Source organism: Solanum lycopersicum, chromosome 3 (genome assembly GCF_036512215.1).
Source record: "Solanum lycopersicum chromosome 3, SLM_r2.1".
Lineage (NCBI taxonomy): Eukaryota > Viridiplantae > Streptophyta > Magnoliopsida > Solanales > Solanaceae > Solanum > Solanum lycopersicum.
In genome coordinates this window covers 7,935,693-7,957,212 of record NC_090802.1, presented here as the reverse complement: position 1 = coordinate 7,957,212, position 21,520 = coordinate 7,935,693, and the positions used below count along the sequence as shown (strand labels likewise).

Below are 21,520 nucleotides of genomic sequence, written 5' to 3'. Positions count from 1 at the left end.
ATATATTTAATTAATAAGTAATTTCTGAACAAAAAACTTTAATGATACCATATATAAGCAGATCACTAATCCATCACCCGAAGAATATGAATGTAGAACCAGATTACTAGATTACAACTAAAAGCAATATCATTGGTTGCAAAAAGCAAATGTCTCACAATTTTATGTCATGTTTAAGCGTTTTGACACATTCATGAGGATTTCAAAAGCATTAAGCAATAAAAGGAATTTAATTAAATTACCCTCATCTTCTTAAATGAGGATTAAGAAGTAACTAGATATAAAGTAGTAAGGGCAATTTGCACAAGAAAACATCATAAAGTGAATGATATGCATCAACTTGGGACATATATAAATGTAAATATGATAAATATAGATTTTCTAGACGATTTTTCCAAATATGTCTATGATAGTTGAGTTGATGAGAGATAGCGTATATCTAATTGAATAGTTGAGGACAAACATGCTTGATCTGTTAACTATCGTAATTAAAAATTCATCTCATGGACATTAATATTGTATTTCCCCACAACCTTCTCTTCTAATTTTGGTCAATCTTTTTGGAGGTGAAATGTTTAAAAAAAATTAAATGTTTATTTTTATTTTTTTTAAATGAGGTGTTTATATAAACTTTTTGGGAGAAAATAAGTTTTTTTTTTAAGTAATACAAGTTATTTATCAAAAGCTAAAAAGTAGCGTTTGCTCAAATATACTTTTTTGAGAAAGCATCCCCGAGAAAAAAGAAATATACTTAAAAAAGCACTTTTAAAAATTTGATCAAACACTAATTGTTGCTCATAAGGATTTTTAAAATTTAAAAGTCAAACACAAACTGCTTTTTACAAAACTATTTTTTGCAAAACAATATTATGCTCTGAAAAGATGTTCAATACGTTCATACGAAAGCCATTGTAATGTATATTTAACCCGCTAATATTTTGGTCTTTGATAATGCTAAACATGGTGGAATATATAAAATCTCCTTATTGGAGTATTTCTTTTTGGAGGTGAAACATCATCTTATATGTAATTATTATGATATTATATATTACTCGATTACACTATTTTTTAATGAATGGATAAACATATTAAAGTAGATTAATACTATACTCAAGATGAGGTACTCTGACAAAAAGTATATCTCATAGTCATGTACAAATAAAAGTGGGAAAACATTACTATTAAAAATTCATCCCAAGGACAGATATCATTAAAAAATAAGCATTTTTGTGAAGTAGCAGAAGCTAAAAAAAAATATCTTCTGTTACACAAAAGTACGCTTTTGAAAAACACAGTTGAGGAAAATAAATTTCAAAGCACAAGTTGATTCCAATAAAAAATATTTTGTTCGGAATGCGCTTCCGAAATAAGCTAATTTTAGAAATTTGACAAAATATGCAATTAGTATACCCTAGCATGACAATATCAAACATTATATGAAAAATCATTTTAAAATAAGGAACAAAGTAATTTCAACAGCATAAATTCAAAATCCCCAAATATAGCAGCACCAATATCAAACATAATATATAAAAAATCCTTTTAAAATAAGGAAGAAAGTAAATTCAACAGCAAACATTCATATCCCCAAATAAAGCAAGCACCAATCCAATGACTATTGTCTATTGGCATGAAATCTCTAAAGAAGTTATCAAGGCAATGTTACATCAACATGTGCAACCATTGCAAACTCATTCCTTCTCTTCTATGAGAACATCCAACTTCAGTCGAGCACTGGAATTAACGACATCTTTTGGGACCACAAGGAATTTCTTCATAGGACTATCTTCTGACCAGTTTGGCACACTCTCTGCAACGGATTCTAGTTTAAAAGAACTTTCCCCATCTGTTACTACAAGCTTGTATGAGAACCTTCTCTTCTGCCTAGCTTGTCCAACACAGATGATGTTGATAGCACTCCCAACACGGTCACTAGCATGGTTGACGATAAAAAGTATACCTTCTGTTCTCATTTGAAGAATTATGTACCTTTGGTCTTTTTCAATATAAATTGGATGGACAGCATTGAAAGAAATGTGCTCTGCGGAAGAAGCATGTTTCTTGCTAAAATGTGCATATACCTTTGCTGAAGTACCTATAAAGTCACAGCCATGGGAAGGACAAAAACAAGGCACATAGATGCATGCATTTTCATGGTCAGTTTTCTTACTAAGATTCAGAATCTCCTTACAACCATACCTATTGTTCACGCATGACACTTTCAGAGATTCTAGAACATTCTCCATAGCTCGACAACGGTTATATCCAATTGGCAAACAGCATGATGGACACTTATTAGCAATCTTGATGCAGCAAGGGGCACATGCTATGTGCCCATTCCCACACTATATTTTTGACCAAAAGAAAAAAGGATGTCAGAAAATATATTCATTGCAAGCAGTTAGAATGTTTGCAGATGATAGCTTACTCTAATCTGCATGCTTATAAATTTTCAAGGTTTCTCGAATAAAAATGTGATACATGGAAAGCGTAAACAAATTGTACTTAAAATTCACTATTTAGCTCTTTGTATTAGCATTTGCCATAAACCTAGAGTCATGGCTTTAATTTCTTGCTTGGTCCAAAAGACTCAATAATTTCATTTAAAACACACTCATGCATTAAAATGTTATATTTTGTTGCAATAACAACAAATTGATTACCAATAGCTATATTCTGCCTTAGAGTAAAACCAAAGTGGCTATTCTGCAACTCTTAGATGAAAAAGGACATAAATTAACCACCCTGACAAGGAGAAGGACGTAGAACTTAGTATCTGAACCTCAATTGTGTATGTCTTTAAATGCAGTAACAAGATTAAATCTTAAGTTACTGTGAGCTAAAACCAAGAGCTCTAAAAAGAGGCTAGGTACATAACTTCTATCACGATAGATCTCCAACAAATGAATAGTATACAGTTAATAACTTCTATCACGATAGATCTCTAACAAAAAATAAAATACAGTTAATAACTTCTATCACAATTGTTCTCCAAAAACGGAATAGTATACGGTTAATAACTTCTATCAGATAGATCTCCAAGAAGGAACAACAAACATTTAATAACTTCTATCACTGCTGATACCCTAATCTTTTGTGGGCAGAGACTCTTAAAGCTATATCTCAATCTAACTTTGAAGTTGTTTGAAGCTGTCTCTGGATTACATATTAACATGATGAAGAACCAGATCTACCATATCAACGAAGTCGACTTTGAATACCCTGGCACAGAATTCTGGGGTATGGAACATGCTCTTTCCACTCTACTTAATTTGGTCTCCCTTTGGATGCAAAATACAAAGCACATGAGATATGAAATGTAGTGATGGAAAAGGTGGAGAAGACGCTGGCAAACTGGAACATGCAATATCTATTTATGGGAGGAAGGATAACCCCATCAATAGTGTACTAGACAGCGTACCTACCTACGTCCCTCATCCCAGTGTCATATGAGGTGAAAGAGAAACTAGTTGGTCTGAGAAGGGCTTCCTATGGGAAGGAAACCGTGAAGAGCATTAATTCCACCTTGTGAAGTGGGATAAAGTCTTATTGTCAAAGGAACAGGGAAATTTGGGCATTAGCGATCTTTAGAAACACAACAATAACATTAAGGGAAGAAACTATCTCACCAGATATTTTGCAAGAAAAAAGCCTAATTACAATGTAACTTAAGCCCAGATTAAATCGGAATGCGAAAAGAAGAAACCCATTTACAGTGACACCCATTTGTAATCTCTAGTCAGACTGAGATTAACTTGATTGAACCTCGTAGCCATCTCCCCACTTTAAGTGTCTTATTATTCTCCATCATAACCCAGTGCTTCCTCTAACTTGAATATTACGCCATCAAGACTATGACTTCACCAGTAAAACAAAGACCTATATTAGCCAGTTATTCTCCAATTTGAATGAAATGTTATAACTTCAAAATTAGAACCACATGAGATGGGATAAGCACAGTCATTCCAGTGTCAGCAATTCTCCCAACTAAACTCTTTAACAGATCCACATTTCCTATGCTTTTCCAATGCAATACTGAATGCTAAGTAATCATATTTCTATTATCTGACATGTCTGCTCTACTTCTATATTTTATTTTTTAAAACCGCCTCCACCAGGAACGGCTAAAGTCTGCGTAAACTCTATCCTCCCAAACCCCACTGTTGGATTAACAAAAACTGTAACTTTTACACCCTAAGAGCAATAAAGAATATTGGTCAGATTGTAAATGTCAATACAAATTCCCTTCTATTCAAGACCATGTCTTACAAAAACCTCTAAAGGCAAATCAAGAATTCTCCAAACACAATTAATTCCAACACAGATAAATTCTTATACTCCTAATAGCAATGAAAAGGGTAAAAAGAAGAAACCTGAAAGACAGGAACACAGAGATGTTCAAAGCAGATCGGGCAATCCAACACATCCGGATCCAATAACGTCACAGAAATTGACCTGTTTATGATTGAATCCTCAAAATTCTGATACATGCTCTCACCAGAAATAGACCTGTTCTCTCTTAAAACCTCGGATTCACGAACTGGCACCCTCCGATCACCGCTCGATCGGAAATTTCCCTCAGATTCCGATCCCCAATCCTCCTCCTCTGCCTCTTCCTCTACTTTTTCCTGAACAACCCTTTCCCTTTCTCTTTCTTCTACTTCTTCTTGTTGACGGATTACGACGCCGCGAGAGAAAGGTCCGGCGGTAGTCCTCCGTCTCTTGCATACAGATGTGCTGGAGTTACAGGGTCCTCCTTCATCATTATCATGTTCATCTCTTCCAACTGAAAATCTCGCCATTTCTTCTTCTTCTTCGCTGCTAGATGAATGGTTCACTCTTATCATGGTCAAAATTCGGTTTTTGTAAATATTATTTTAATATCTTATTATATTATTATTATTATCATATATTTATACTATTTCTTTAAAACTACCTATGGGAAAATATTTATGTTTTTTGCAAAATTTGGTTACAAAATCAAATGTGGTCAAATACTTAAGATTTGAATTTAATGTTTTCTTGAAAATGTGTTTGACTATGAGGTAATAGTTTTATTTAATTTATAAATAAGTTGTATAGATTTTATTTTTTTTAGTTAAGAAAATGAGTAATTAGATTACGAAGAAATTTAATTAATGATTAACTTTATTTGAATATGTATTTTTTATGTCACATTAGTACATTGAACTTGGGCGGTCTTTGATTAAGAGTGTATGAATTGACTTGTTTTAAGTGTTTTTAACTAAAAAATTTGTAAGCACTTTTGAAGTATTTAGGTAAATTAAAAGTGTTTATACATTACTCTCTCCGTTTAAAAAAGAATGGTCTAGTTTGACTTGGACAGAGTTTAAGAAAAGAAAGAAAATTTTTTGATCTTGTGGCTCTAAATTAAATTTATGACGAATAAACCAAAATGCTCTTTAATTTTGTGGTCTTAAATATGTCACGTGGAAAGTTAAAGTTAAAGTTTTTCCAAAAATTAAAAAGGGGTCATTCTTTTTGAAATAGACTAAAAAAAATGAGATCATTCTTTTTTTAACGGAGAGAGTATTGTTTTGCTTCATGAATTATGAAAATGAGTAATTGGACGACGAATTATGGTTTACTAAGAAATTTATTAAATGATTATGTCACGTTAATACATTAAACTTGGACGGTGTTTGATTAAGAGTGTGTTTGAATTAACTTGTTTTAAATGCTTTTAACTAAAACATTTGTGAGAAATTTTGAAGTATTTAGGTAAATTAAAGTGTGTTTACATATTATTCTTTTGCTTCATAAATTAAGAAAATGAGTAATTAGATTACCAATTATGGTTTACTAAGCACTTTATTTAATGATTAACTTTATGTGAATATATTTGTTTGTCATTAGGACGGTGTTTGATTAAGAGTCTTTTGGATTGACTTGTTTTAAGTGTTTTCAAGTGAAAACAATTTTTAAGCAGTTTTGAAGTGTTAGGTAAATTTTAGAAGGATCGATAGATTTTTATTCTTCATGAATTAAGAAAATGAGTAATTAGATTACCAATTATAATTTATCAAGAATTTAATTAATGATTAACTTAACTTGAATTATGTTTTTTTAATGTCATTAGTACATTGAACTTGCAGGGTGTTTGACCTATTTGGCCAAGCAGCTAGAAAATGTTTTATTTATTTAAGCACTTCTAATATTTTTTAAAAAGTATTTTTGAGAGTCAAATTATGAAAAGGACCGTTACCCATACACTTCAAGAATCCGTACGACTTAACGAAATTGAATTTGGGCGAGTAGAAATCTCAGAATTGATCTTGGTGTGGAAGGTATTTTCTGAGTGTCGTGGTTTGGAGGTGTGTTGTGATATGGCGAACTTGGGATTTTTGAAATAGCTCACTACCTCGCGTTACCCGCCCTAGGGGGATTTATGCCACTTTGGCAAAGCCGCTACAGTGGGATAAGGGTCGCTGTAGCGGGCTCAACGCGACTTAAGGTCGTTAATAAACTCTTCAACAACCTTGTTATGCACTTTTCAACTTTTAGAGCTAAGGAACAAGCTCTAGACGACTTCTGATAGTTTTTCACCATATTTTAGGCTAAAGGTAAACTTTTCACTTCTTGAATCCATTTTCCAATCCGTAGAATGTAATAGAATGGGTAAGTATTGATGGGGAAGGGTTTTGAAATAGATTCTATGGTTGAAACAACCCTAATTGGGTACTTAGAATCATGGGTTATGAACTAGGGTTCATAGAATTGTTAGAATTTCGAGTAATTAGCGATTGTTTGTTGATTCCCATGTTATAATGATTGTTTGTAGACCAAGAACAAGCGCAACGAATCCGGAAAGGGAAGGATCAAGATTCTTATAGTTTCAAGCTTGTTTCGGGTAGGTGATGGTTGTGATTCTATGATTAAGAGTGTATTCTTGTTATTTCTTCATAATGATGCATGTATGTATGTGAATGTTGCATTGTTTATTTCACACTTGTTGTAAATGAGATAGATAAATAATTATATGTCATGAATAATTTCTTGATTGCATAATTATTGAGAATATACTTGTGAATGTGATTGTGGTGTGTTGATGGATCGGATTGCCACATTTCGACATAACTAACTGGGATCGGTTGTCACGTTCCAACATAAAAATGGGATCGGATTGCCACGTTCTGGCATAACTATGGGATCGAATACCACGTTCCAGTGCACTAACAGTTTGGGTTTGGTTTCCATGAAAGGATCAACAGCTTGTGAAAAATGTGTAATGTTGAAGAATGTGATATTCAATATTATATATGTTTGATATATTGCATAATTATATAGTTGTAATTAACTTCTTTATGTTGCACTTAGTGGGATAGCCGTGTGATCCTACCAATACACGGTTGTTGTGTACTGATTCTGCACTTTCTCTTTTTTTGTTGACAGCTCTCGCTTAGAAGATCTGTGATCGTCACCTTCGAATTCAAGGGTGAGCTAGCATCTTCCGGGCTGCTCTAGATTCTCTTGGGGTCTATGTTCACATTTCAGACTTGGACTTTCTAGTTAGTTCAATTGGGGTTGTGACCCTTCTTGTTTAGAGTTGTTGAACTTAAATGTTTTGGTACATTGACTTTTAGGTTGTAGGTTAATTCATCCGCATTTGTTTTAGTTGATAGACTTTTGTTAGAGTTCATGGGAACTCTATTCATTTCCTTAGTATTTAACTTGCATCCAAAACTTAAATGCCTTAGTTTTTTGGTTTAGTTGCTTGTTTGGGTTGTAGTAGTGTTCTCCCACCGGAAAGTCAGTGTGGGTACCAATCACGACAGTCTGGATCGTGCAGTGTTGTGAAAAGCGTGCTTAAAGGCGGGGTGCTACCAGTGCTTCTTTCTCCTAAGGCGATGCGATCTGAAAAAGGCGCTCACTTCAAATAAAGAAGCGAGAAGCGACATTATGAAAAAGCACAATAAAGCGTGCTTTTATAAAAAAGCGACAATTAGGGTTTTTTTTAAAAAAAATATGTTTTTTAAAACAAATTAAAATAGATACGACTTAATTTTCTTTCACGACTTTACTCTTCTTTCGCTGCTTTTTTTTTTATGACCGCGAATGCGACTCTCTTCACCAGCTTCATCTGATCGGTGAATTTCTTTTCTCTTCGATCTGCTTCTCCTCTTGCTACTCTCTTTATTTTTCCCTTTGTCCTCTTTGGGTAATGCAAACAGGACTCTTCTCTGCTGTAGTTTTTTCTTCTTCTCTGCTGCGATCTACTATTGTTTCTTTTCACAATTACTGACTTGTTTTTTTTGGTTAATATTACTGCCTACTCTGTTTTTCCAATTTTTTGTTGTTTTTTTCGTTTTTAAGTGATCGTGTGTAGCAAGTGTGTATGTTGTTTCTCTGTTATATATTTTTTCACACTTCTTTTTTGCTTATAGTATTTAGTGAACTTGTATTTTCTCATTCAAAATGTCACAAAAAAGGGATCCGGCTTGGGCGTATGAAACTCCTATGGGTAGTAACACAAAAGTCAAATGTAGCTTTTGTGATGTGACATACAACAGCGGAATCTTTCATCACAAAAGGCATCTAATCGGTGGCTATAGAGATGTAAAAGTATGTCTGGAAGTCCCAGATAAAGTGAAGGAAGAGATCAAAGAATATATGTTGAAGAAAAATGAGTTTAAAACTCAAATGAACCATGAAGCATCCATGGTTAATCTTGTTGATAATGATGGAATGGATGATGATGAATTTGAAGTGAATATGCCAATGGCAATGGGGCCTCCCTCAAAGCATCAAAGGATGCCTTCCAGTAGTAGGAGTGGGTCTTCCATCAATAGCACTATCAAGGGTCTCCTATGAATCTTTATTTCTCGCAAAAATCAAATGAAAAGAGAAAAGGTGGGCCTATTGACTTAGAATCTTCTAGAAAGATTTTGAGGGATCGTGTGTATCTGTTTTTGCTAGGTGGATGTATGATGCAGGACTTCCTTTCAATTGTGTTAAATACATAGTTTTGAAGAATTCATTGAGGCAGTCGACCAATATGGCCCTGGAATGAAGCCTCCCACCTATCATGAGGTAAGAGTTCCTTTTCTAAGAAAAGAGGTGGAAAAGACAAACAAGATAGTAGAATAACATAAGGTTCAATGGAAAACATCTGGTTGTTCCATTATGATGGATAAGTGGACAGCAAGGAATGGAAAAATGGTTATTAATGATTTGGTGAACTCTCCAAGAGTGAGTGTATTCCTTGAATCTTATGATGCTAGTGACTCTTCTACCGACTCTAATAAGATGTTTAACTTGTTTGAGAAGACTCTCATGAAGGTAAGGCAGGAAAATGTGGTACAAGTTGCGACTGATAATGCAAGTGAGAACAAAAAAGTGGGTAACATGTTGAAGGGAATGTCCCCACACATTTTCTGGACTCCTTGTGCTGCTCACTGTACCAACTAGAAGTTTGGTGACATTTTCAAGCAAGCCCCGTATTCTACAGCTGAACTTGAGTCTTGATATTTAATTTGCCTTTTTAAACTTCATGTTAGATTTCTTTACATTTTAAGTGCCATTTTTTTTACAGTTTTTGGTAAGGCTGTTAATGTACATGCTTATATCAATCAAAGAGCATTGTTGTTGAACATGATGAGGAGATACACAACAAAAAAATTTGGTAAAACCCACCAAGACAAGATTCGCAACAACTTTTTTGACTTTGTATAGTTTTTATAAGCAAAAGAAAAATTTGAGAAATTTATTTATGTCAACTTAATGGAATGAGAGTATCTATTCAAAGGAATCTCTTGGTAAAGAAGTTGCGAGACATATCATTAGTCCATTTTTTGGAATGACATTGTTCAAGCGTACATAGTTGGTGGTCCTTTAATTTAAGTACTTCGTATGGTGGATGGGGAGAAAAAAACACCAATGGTTTACATTTATGAAGCCATGGACAGGGCCAAAGAAAGTATTGAAAAGGCATTCAATTATGATACAAGGAAATATGAAAGTTCTTTAAAATTATTGATGCAAGGTGGACACGCCTCAACAATCTAGTGTTCATCAAATATAATAGAACATTGGTGCGTTGTTACAATGATAGTATACCATTGATCTAATTTTGTTAGATAGTATTGATGAGGCAAATGAATGGTTAACTAGAGCACCACCAGATTACCACGATGAAGAGGTGTACGAAGGAGAAAGTCTCACTTATGGTGATGTTTCTGTGGCAAGTGGTGTTGAGGAGAATATTTATAGTTTTAGGGGGAGTACTTTAAGGGGCAAGGAAAGAGGAGTTGGAGGTTCTAGTTCAAGTCGAAACCTTGTTGATGAGCCTTCTGATGATGAAGATGATGATGACCAAGTAGAACCCTTGGTTATGTCACTAGAAGAGTTTGAGGATCTTGTTGAAGAATAAGAGTTTGAGTCTTTGTGATTTAATTATGTTTTTGATTTTTTGATTTATGTGTTATGACTTATGAGTATTATTCACCATCTATTTTCATTTAATCAAAGATTATATTACCTCTATTCAGTTATTGAATATTTTTTTACTTTTATACTAAATGTCGCTTTTTAAGAAAAAAAGTGTGCTTCCCTTCACGCTTCTGTGAAGAGAGCCCTCGTCGCTTTTTTGCCGCTTCTCGCTTTCCAAAAAACTGGGGTTGACTTTAAAATGTAAAATAAAATAAAATGTAGTGTAGATGAAGGATAAAATTCTAAAATGAATTTTGACCAAACTTATGGGATATGCTAAATAACTAAGGATATATTAGTAAAAATGTATAAATTGTAGGGTACTTTGACTTGAAAAAATATAATCCTAAACATTAATTCTTATTTAATAATTGATCCATAATTTAAGTAATATGTCATAAAAAATTAATTAATAATATAAAATTATTTACTATATGAGTAAATACTATTTAATTCCTTTAAATATATAGTAGATAAAAGACAATATGTTAGTTTATGCAACAACAACAACAACAATATATTCAGTGAAGTTCCGCAAGTAGGGGTGTGCATTCAGTTTTTCGGTTCGATTTTGGATTTTAGGTTTTTGGTTTTGAAGAAGTGTAACCCAATCCAAACCAAAATAAATTCGATTTGGTTTGGTTTTTCTCTTTTTGGTTTGGGTTTTTTTGTTTTGGTTAATCGGTTATGTCAATAATTAGAAACATAACAAAATTATTTGCAATTTAAAAAATTATATATATATATATATATATATATATATATATATATATATATATATAAAATTGAATTTCTTAAATATACTTTTAAATATAAATCACAAGTAAAACGTAAAACACAATACTTAAAAGTATATTAATTATAAATGTTCAAACATTAGAAAATAAACTAAATCATAATGAAAATAAATAAAAAGGGACAAAGTTGGTTACATTATATATATATAAAATTCGGTTTTTTCAATTATTCGCTTTTCATTTTTCTGAAACCGAAAACAAACCAAAAAACCAAAAAAAAATAAAATATATATATATATATATATATATATATATTGGTTGTTTCAATTTTTCGGTTTTCATTTTTCTGAAACTGAAACCAAACCAAAAAACCAAACAAAGTAAAGTATAATCCAAAACCAAACCAAGAATCCAAAAAACCAATCCAAATTAAAATTTGTTTTGATTTGGTTTGGTTTTTTAGTTTAATCCAAATAGTGGACACCCCTACCCCCAAGTGAGGTATAAAGGTAGATTGTATGCATACCTTATCACTATCTCTTGAAGGTAGAGAGGTTGTTTTCAAAGGATCCTCGGCTTGAGTATAACAAATCAAAGTAAGGGAAAAGGGAAAAAGACACTAAAAAAAACATAGCAACTAAAACGAAAATTGTAGCAATAACAAAATAAAGCAATAACTGAAACACCATAAATAACAAATTGCGATAGGAAAGAAAAAACAAAATAGTACAAGAATAAAGCTAACGCTAGAGCAGAACCACCAAACCTAACCAGTCGAGAAACAAGACAACACTTCACTACCTGCTAGCCTTCTACTCTAACTTGTGACCTCCACACCCTCCTATTTAAGGCCATATCCTCATAAGTTGAAGTTTTGTTATGTCCGTCTAATCACCTCTTTCCAGTACTTTATCAGCCTATCTCTATCTCTCTTTGATCGTACTCACTATATCCAACCTCTCTCACCTACTCAATGGAGCATCTGTGCATCTAATCTTCACACGACCCACACATGTTAATTTATGCAAGAGTAGATAGTAATTTCAACTTTTAAATATCACATAGAAAAAGGGGAAAATATGTATTATCATTCGTATCATATTGTATTTTTACAACAAGTTTTTTCACAGATTAAAGGTGTGTATTAAATGTAAGGCATAATCCATAACATCATCGTTAGCTTGGCTTCAGCGAACAATTATACCCTCCAACTTTGAGCTTGCACAAGTAGACACTTAAACATGTATAAAATTGAACAAGAAGATACATATGTCCTACATGACATAATACATATAGGACGCCACATAGGACACAATTGTCGTATAGGATGTTATGTAGAACGAATGTGTCTAATTATTCAATTTTATACAAGTTAAAGTGTCTACTTGTGCACACTCAAAATTAAAGGTCACAGTTGTCAGCTGACGTCAAGTTACGGGTCATGTTTATGTTTTATAAATTTAGGAGAAAACTCATAGAAATCCCCTAAACTATGACCCTTTTTTGAAAAAGACACTAAACTTTGCGAGGTCCTAATAAACCCCTAAACTAGTTTAAAATGAAAATTTTATACCCTTTTCCGACATTTAAAATAGAGAGTGTATATAACTCGACCGAAGAGCGTGAAAACTAAAATAAAAGTTACTTTTTATTTTCAATATTATTTTTGTTAAATATAAAAGAATTATTTTAGAGTTGAACTTTTATTTTTTCTCTCTTTTTTTTAAGAGTTTCACCATTGAAAGAGACGGCATGACAGCAAGGGCTTCTTTTCTCTTTTTCTTTCTTTTTTTCATTTTCTTTCAATGGCAACGAGTTGATTTCCTCAGCAATAGCAACGACAAAAAATTTTTTCGTTTTATCCTCAGATTTCTTTTTGTCCTTATTCGCCGGCGGAAATCTTATCCTCCTTTTTGACCGGCGAGGTCATGAGAAGCGCTCGAAGATAATGGCGATGTTAAAGAAAGAATCATCGGTGTTATTTCCAGTGACTCCTAATCAGTTACGATAATGAAAATGTCTTCAAACAAGGCAAAAATCAAAGGCAAACTACACAAAATAGTATTTTGATAGAGATTTGATTTTAAGAAAAAATTAATTGGCTAGTTGATTTGATTTTCCAGTTTTAATATTGATTTGATAAAAAGCACAGTGAAAATGGTGTATAGCATGGCAGTAATGGTGAACTGAAATCAGAAAAGAAAATAAAGAATTAAAATTAAAAAAAAAACAAAAAAAATGTAAATAAAAATAAAAATTAGAAAATTATATAAAATTGATACATGGAAAGTAACAACTGGGGCATGCTTTCACCTTCTTTATTATAAGTGGGTTTGACCGGAAAATGGGGTATTTATATTACTTTCAAATTGTTCAGTGGGATATTAGGATCCTTGTAAAGTTTGAATGTCTTTTTAAAAGAAGTATTATAGTTGAATGGGGTAATTATGTATTTTCTCTAAATCTAGTTACATCTTTTGTTATATATATGAGTAAGCTTTCTTTTTATAAGTTGATGAACAAGTTAGGATTTTATTACGACTTTCTTTTGTTGGTGCAATTTATAAATAGATAGATTGGCAACGTATTTTTACAGATTTTAGCATCATATTAAAATCACACCAAACAACTCCAAAATCACCTAAGAATATCACTGACATGATCAGAGTTAATGAACAAGGAACAAATGTCATCAATGGATCGGAATTAACCAAGGAAATACATGTAAACATAAGCTTTAAGCACAGGTGTTCATGCTATCACATAAACTTAATGCATATAAGGATCTTAAACATGGTAATCTTATCAAAAGATGTTACAGAAAACATACCTGAAGCAGACGACAATATCACATATAGAGAAGCGGAAGCGTTAACTGAAAGTCAATAAATTTGAACATAAGAAGTCAAAGATATTAATCATTCTAAGAGTTGCCAGTTTCATCATCATATAAAGAAAACATTTGGGTGGGGGGGGGGGGGGAGTTAAACCTCCTCTACTTATCCCACAATTTGCAGGCACGAGTAGTGCACTTTACCTTCTCCTCAGACCCATCAGCTTCCATCTCTGTTGCCTGAAAAGTGATGTGCTCTTACTAACATGCTTTAGTGAAACAAACAGGTGTACACTAAGGCATTTCACTCATAGAAATAGATTCTTACAGCTTTCAGGCCTAAAGATTCAGGATGTGTTGTAGCACTATGCTTTTAATAAAGTCACAGCTGAAAATATTATTCTCAGTGTTAGCAGAACATGGTGGTTCAAAAGCAGTGGAAATTAGATAATTTATAAAGATAAGGTATTTACTCAAATAAACATGTCACCTGAAGTGCACCCAATAGCAAGTAGGATGAGGAGTGGCTTTTTCTTTTTTTTCTACTCCCTTCAGGTTCACTAATACCTTGATCCATCCTCTTTCCTGTTGCAAATTCTCCTTCATTGGCACCTTAAAATTAAAGAATGGAAAAATTCAGTTACCTATAATACCCATCCACCTTAAAATAAAAGAATACAAAAATGTGTATGCTAAAACTCCACAAGGCCAACGATGTTACAAAAGAGTCAAATCAGAAGATGATAAAAGCACATAGAATCCGGAAAAGAAAGAACTATTTTGACTGTACAACAAATGAAAATTTTACCACATTTAGAAAATGTGACCATTATATGCTATGATGCTCCCAACTACAGCATCAACTGAAGATATGCCTGCAAGCCGGCTGCAGTATTATGCATACACTCCTAAATGTTAGGCTTCTACGTACTGCTAATTCGTGAAAATTCAGCTACTCCTCAATGTCAATTCCTTAATAAACGGTGTGTTTGTTTTGCGACTGATATGCTATTAAACCATGTAACGGAGTAAAATATGCTGATAGTCCAATACAAAACAGCTAAGCAGAGCTGATACTTGCACTTTGAAATATCATGTCCTTACTTTTATAGAAAAAGTTATCATTTTTACATGGTAGATATCCTCAGTCTCTTCAGAAGCCGACTAGTACTTTGACAAGTCAAAAACTCCACGACAAAAAAACCTGGACTATCATACATTCACGCACAAATGGCTAAATATACCGTACCCAGATTAGATTGTTCCATTTTCCTACACAATTTTTCAAATGTGATAATATCATGTGCTCTGTTCACTAAAACTTCACCTGTATGAGGTTGCTCACATTTTCGGTCCCAAGCCCGAATAAAGGAGGATTGGCGACTGTCGATCGAAACAACCTCTCTATCCCATAAATATAGGGGTAAGGCTGCACACATATTATCCTCTCAAGACCCCAGTTTTAGGATTACACTAGGTTCTAAAATTACCAATTAATGCAGTAACATAAAGAAACTCTGTTTTTCCTCTTCCAAACAGTTAAGCAGTTGCCTAAACCGTCGTCCCAAGTTTCTACTCTAATTCTAGTCAATTGCTACTGCATATTAAAACTGGACAGCTATTTAACATAAACCACACATGCAGAAGGAGGAAGCTAGAAACTGAAAGAAAACCAAATCATCATGAAATCTTTGATGAATAATAAGTGGATGCTTCACTTCGGCAAAAACAAAGGAATCGAAAATTGACTTGTAAAACAACAAAATGAGGTAATATAAGGCAAAAAGCAAGATGAAAATCTAAGGGAATTGAGAATTGCAACCATTGTCATTGTGTGGTGAGATCAGCTAAGAAGCCTCAACCTCAACCATGTCAATCATAGGAAAGTTTGAACGTAGTATACTAGGATTCCGGCAGCTATGACCGGTGATGGAAATTGATCGACGACTACATGGGGGCGAACTCGTCGGCCTCAGGAGAATTCAGGCGTTCGATTATCTTCTTCTTTTGTGCTGATTAGGGTTGTACCTTTAGGTTCTTTACAATATTTGATTTTTTCCATCGATAAAGAGGAACAGTACAATCGAGCACCGGGTTTTAGCCCGTTTCCTTTGTTGTTGGTTTTTTCTATTTTTTTATTTTCATTGTTCTGCTTCTTCGTCTCTTTCTGTCTTTTACTCCTGTGCTTCTTTTTCCTTTTTTTTTACTCCTCTACTTCTTCGTCTCTTTCTTATGCGTTTTTTACCTTCTTCCTTTTTTTTTTCTTTTTCTTCTTTGAACGTTTCATCTAAAAATTCATCCTCAATCAGTTTTTGCTCATATGTCACTATTTTTATTCAAAAACAAACTGAAAAAAGGAATAAAAAGACCAAAAATTTGTACAAAATCATATTTTTAAGTAGAAATTTCAGATATCTAAAATTACAGAAACAAGAGTTGACCATTGATGGTCATTATAAAGCTTCAAATTTTGAATTTTATGAATTTGTGATTAATTTGGATAGGTAGTTCCTACAAATAATTAAAAATGTCGTTTGAAGTTTATATCTCAATTTTAGGAGGGTTTAATTAAGTTTATAATTGATTTTGAAAAAAAAAATTAGATTGAAACTCGAAAAAAAATGAAGTTTGTGAAACTATATCGCAATTGTATTAAAGTTGTATTACAAACTTCACTCTTTTTTTATAGTGATATCAACCAAAATAATTTAAGAAAACACTTGTAAATACATTTATAACATAGACACAATACATATTGCAAACATCACTCATGTTCTTAGAGAATCAAACCAAAATAATTTATAAGATACTTATAATACATAATTTATTCATGAATAATACAAGTTTAATTCAATCTATAAACTATTGTCTTGTCTTTCGTTAGTTATGTTTTTCATTTTTAATTTTTTCTTCTAATTCAATTTTAATATTGTGTAATACACTTTTAACGCAAATTTAATTCATGTTGTAGTTTATTATTTGTTACTATTAGATTACTGGTTTAATTCGTTATTGATATAAACTTAATTCACTCTATAGATCATTGTCTGGTGTTTCATTAGTTACATTTTTTTATCCATGCATAATTCTCTCTTCTAATACAACTTTAATATTTTTTAAATTCACTTTTAATACAAATTAATTCATTTGGAGTTTATTGATTGATTTCTTATGATTGAATTACTTGTTTAATTCATTATTGATGTAAGTTTTATTCGTTTTACAAATCACATAGTGCTCTCTCGTTTGCTTCATTTTCAAATCATTTCGGTTCTAATTCAACTTTAAAATGAGTGTAATACATTTTTAGTTTAAATTTAATTCATTTGGCCGTTTATTATGTCTCTGCATTTCTTACGATTAGATTACTTGTCTAATTAATTATTGCTTTATATTTTATGTAGCTTACGAATTAGAGAGTAAAATAAATAATTATTTTTTAAAAGAAAGTCACTCAACATAAACTATGGATAATAAGATCACAACATGAAGACTTGCAAGAATGTTAGGCCTTATGATAAAGAATAAAGAATACGGAATAAAATCTTTTTTAGCATTTTGTTTTAGAAGTTGATTAGTTTACTATAAAAATTCAGATCATTTTTTTGTCTTCTAATTAAGTATTAAAGCATGTCTAATATTATGTATGATGTTATGAAATTTTCTGTGTTTATATCATTACACAATTTGTGTTAAAATGCTATATATAATTCATTTATATTATATAAAAATTATGTGGTGAGAAAAAAAAGTATTAAATGTGTATTAAAAATAGTTGTAATTCATTTGTATGACATAAGTAAGTTTTAAGAAAAATTATAAACTGAAGCTTGCATTATGAATTAGTGTTGTATTAAACATGTATTAAAGTTGTTTAAAATTGTTTTAAATAAGTATTGCTAAAAGTTGACACAAATGGTAGTAAATAAAAAGTATACTTAAAAGTGGTAATTATTAAATAATAGACCTTCACTTGTGTAATTTTCACTTTGAAATTTGTATTATAGTTTGATTAAATTTGAATCATGCACTGTAGGATCCATTCTGTGGTGGTGCTTGCACTACAACCTATGTTAGTCGTTTCCTTTTTTGTTACCACCTGCAATACCCAAAAGTACTACCAATTTAGAGAAAAATATAATTAGAAAATACTCACATATTTGGCATTCGAAATCCACTTAGAGAAAAATATATTTAGAATTTTTTAAAAGTGCATCTAAAATTTATTGACTAAACAAAATATCAATTTCACAAGTAGAGATTTCTTGGGTGAAATGGCAAAGTCCCTTACTACCACCTTTTCCACTCTCAAGCAAAGGTCGATTAGAATCATTGTTCGGCTCTCCGTCAATTTCTTTGACATGAGAGTTGCTCCAGAATTTTGAAGGTTCTTCAATGAAAAGGGAGAAGAAATTTGAATTTTTTGGTTCCTTTAAGCTATATAACACAACTTATGGGATCTTAATTTGATTTTCAGGGTTTTTTCCCCTTAATTAGCGCAATAGATGTATATTATGTTATCTTAACTTAATTTTCAGTTTCATTTTCCCTTAATAAGCGCCACAAATGGATACATAATGTATCAACAATAATGTATCTAGATCCTTTGTTATGTACCCAAAATGACTAAAAATATATGGGATTTATGTAGTTAAGAAAATCGTAGGGAAAGAAGGTAATTTCACTCTTAAACTAAGAGATTCTTAAAATTTATACTTATAATAATCTATAATATTTGTTAGGATTTGGACTAATATATTCATGAATTAAATATAGTTCGAATCATTTTATAAATCTACATTTATTAAATTTTAAAGGGAAATGCACAAGTACCCCTCAATCTATGCCCGAAATTCCAGAGACACACTTATACTATACTAAGGTCCTATTACCCATCCTGAACTTATTTTATAAATAACTTTCTACCCCTTTTCGGCCTACGTGGCACTATCTTGAAAAAAAAAGTCAACCAACATTGTGCCCACAAAATAGTACTACGTAGGTTGAATAGAGATAGAAAATTATGAATAAAATAAGTTCAGGGGGTAATAGGACCTTAGTATAGTTGAAGTGTGTCTCTGGGATTTTGTGCATAGATTGAGGGGGTACTTGTGCATTATCCCAATTTTAATTTCAAATTTTTAAATAAGTGAGGATAGTAATTAATTTAATTTTTTTTTAAAAAAAAGACATGCATTGTGTTAACTATTTTTTAAAAAAGTAACTTTTAAAACATACTTATGAAATTGTAAGAAATATTTAAAATAAACAGTTATGTGTTTGGATAAAAGTGCTGCAATTGAAAAAAAATATTTGATGTGTTTGACAAATAAGTGCTGGTAAACACTTTTTTTTATTATCAAAGAACATATACTTATACATTGCACATTTTATTTTATTTTAATTGTAACAATACTACTTTATTTTTTATTATTTATTTATTAATTTATTTTTGACGACAAAGCAAGTCTGGTGCGACGAGCTCGAACGAGAAGGCAAACCTCTTGCTTTCGCTGGCAAGGAGTTTCGAACATGAGATCTCCAACATGGAAGTCCCAAACTCAAACCAATGGGCCACTACGAAGGGTAACAATACTACTTTATTTTAATGGATGAAAATTGTATGAATTTTCTATTTTGATCTCCTACGATTATAAAATAAATAATAATAATTTATCTTCATTTGTTATCGTAATTGATTTTTAAAATTGTGAAGGTAAATTTAAATATGTATGCACATCAGTTTTATGGTGAATTTCGAGAATTGGGATATTAATAACTATCTAAGAAATAAACACTCGTGTACATCTCTTCTCCTGAATCATAGTCACACAATAATTCAATTATCTCCACTCAAAATCGCAAACATGAGAAACAAATACATTTATTTAATATTAAATAAATTTATAATTTGATAAAGTTAGGATTATATTATGACTTTTTTTTGGTGCAATGTATAAATAGATTGATTAGCAACACGTTTTTAGAGATTTTATCATCATATCAGAGTCACACCACACAACTCCAAAATCACCTAAGAATATTACGGACATGATCAGAGTTAATGACAAAGAAATGAATGTCATCAATGGATCAAAATTAACTGTCACGCCCCGAGCGTACACCGTGGACATGACCGACACTCAATGACCATTGCTGGCCTTGAGCGAACCCTTAGCCTGACTTCCTTAAAGAACACGAAAACATGTTTGCTAAAACTCCACAAGGCCAACAATGTTACAAACGAGTCAAATCACGAAGTTGATACCAAAGCACATAGAATCCGAAAAATATGAACTCTTTTGAGTGTACAAGAAATGAACATTTTACCACATTTAGAAAATGTGACCGTTTAATGCTATGATGCTCCAAACTATATCAGCTGAAAACATTTTTTACGATTTGCAATTAATTTGCAATTCATTATGTCTCTTCATTTATTACGATTAAATTATTTTTCTAATTAATTAATAATAGATATAATTTTTATGCATTCTATATATCATTGACTACTCTACAAAAGAAAGTAAAAAGAGAAACGAAAGGAAACAAGGTAACAGAGAGAGAAAGAGAGCACACAACAAAAAGAAAGCAAAACAGAAAAAAAGAAGTAAGAGAGAAAGAGCAACAAAAAGAAAAGAGTGAGAAAGAGAGAAAAATTAAAAAGTTGGGAGAGCAAAAAGAGAAAGCGGCGGGAGAGAAAATTCTAATAGTAAAATATATAATATTATTTATATTGCTATAATGGTAATAATTACAAAATATTTTTAAAATAAGTAATTATTTTTTTAAAAAATATTCACTCAAGTAATTAATCCATACAAAGGAATAGGAAAAAAAAGAGTCAACCAAGTGAATTTGTGAAAGCACAAAATAATAGCATTATTAATACATTTTCTATATTAGAGATCGTAAAACTACAAAAAAAAAGCTAGAGAAACGTTGGTAAAAAAAATTGCACACATAAAATAAAAAGAGATTTTGCAAAAAAAAATGCAAAAGAAGAAATGACTAAAGTTTGTGAAAATGAATGTGTGAGAGAGAAAGCGTGATAATTAGGAAAGGGATCCACAAGTAAACTTGTCAAAAGGGAGTGGTGTCCTTATACAACTATTGTCGGTTGTGCATCAATCACCATAAAAATTTTCATTAGAAATAATTTAAGTATTTGACAAAGAATCCTCCAAAAAGATGGACGTCATAACAGCTACTCCAACGTCCATTTATTCAGCAAATTTGAATGTGCTCAGATGCAGAAACTCAAGGAAAGAGAGGTCTATTTGCAAAAAAGATGAGTAATATCCATTCTAGATACAACTTAGCAAAATCTCCTTAGATGGTGTATTTCTTTCTATTACTAATTATTATATGAAATCAACTATCTTCAAACACACAACAAATTATCTGATGGTTTATATAGTTCTGGAGTGAAACATCATCCTATATGTAATTATTGTGATAGTTAAGTGATAATGTATATTGCTTGACTGCATTACTCTTT

The 21,520-nt window shown here is 31.8% G+C and overlaps 1 protein-coding gene across 1 annotated transcript; it reads right to left on the bottom strand.

Annotated features, from left to right (window-relative positions):
• Positions 1-1,502: 1,502 nt before the first annotated feature.
• Positions 1,503-4,869, bottom strand: LOC138347809 (putative E3 ubiquitin-protein ligase SINA-like 6). Its single transcript, XM_069296295.1, has 2 exons — positions 4,374-4,869; positions 1,503-2,345 (listed from the first exon to the last, which is right to left on the bottom strand). The coding sequence occupies exons 1-2, from the start codon at positions 4,845-4,847 to the stop codon at positions 1,692-1,694; spliced, it is 1,128 nt and encodes a 375-aa protein (XP_069152396.1). The 5' UTR covers positions 4,848-4,869; the 3' UTR covers positions 1,503-1,691.
• Positions 4,870-21,520: the final 16,651 nt, after the last annotated feature.

What these genes read in the sequence shown, in the direction of transcription:
- LOC138347809 (XM_069296295.1), bottom strand. Translation starts at nt 4,847, where the DNA reads ATGATAAGAGTGAACCATTCATCTAGCAGCGAAGAAGAAGAAGAAATG. An exon ending in TCTGTGTTCCTGTCTTTCAG is followed by an intron (nt 2,346 to 4,373) that starts GTTTCTTCTTTT and finishes TCAAAAATATAG; the next exon opens with TGTGGGAATGGGCACATAGC.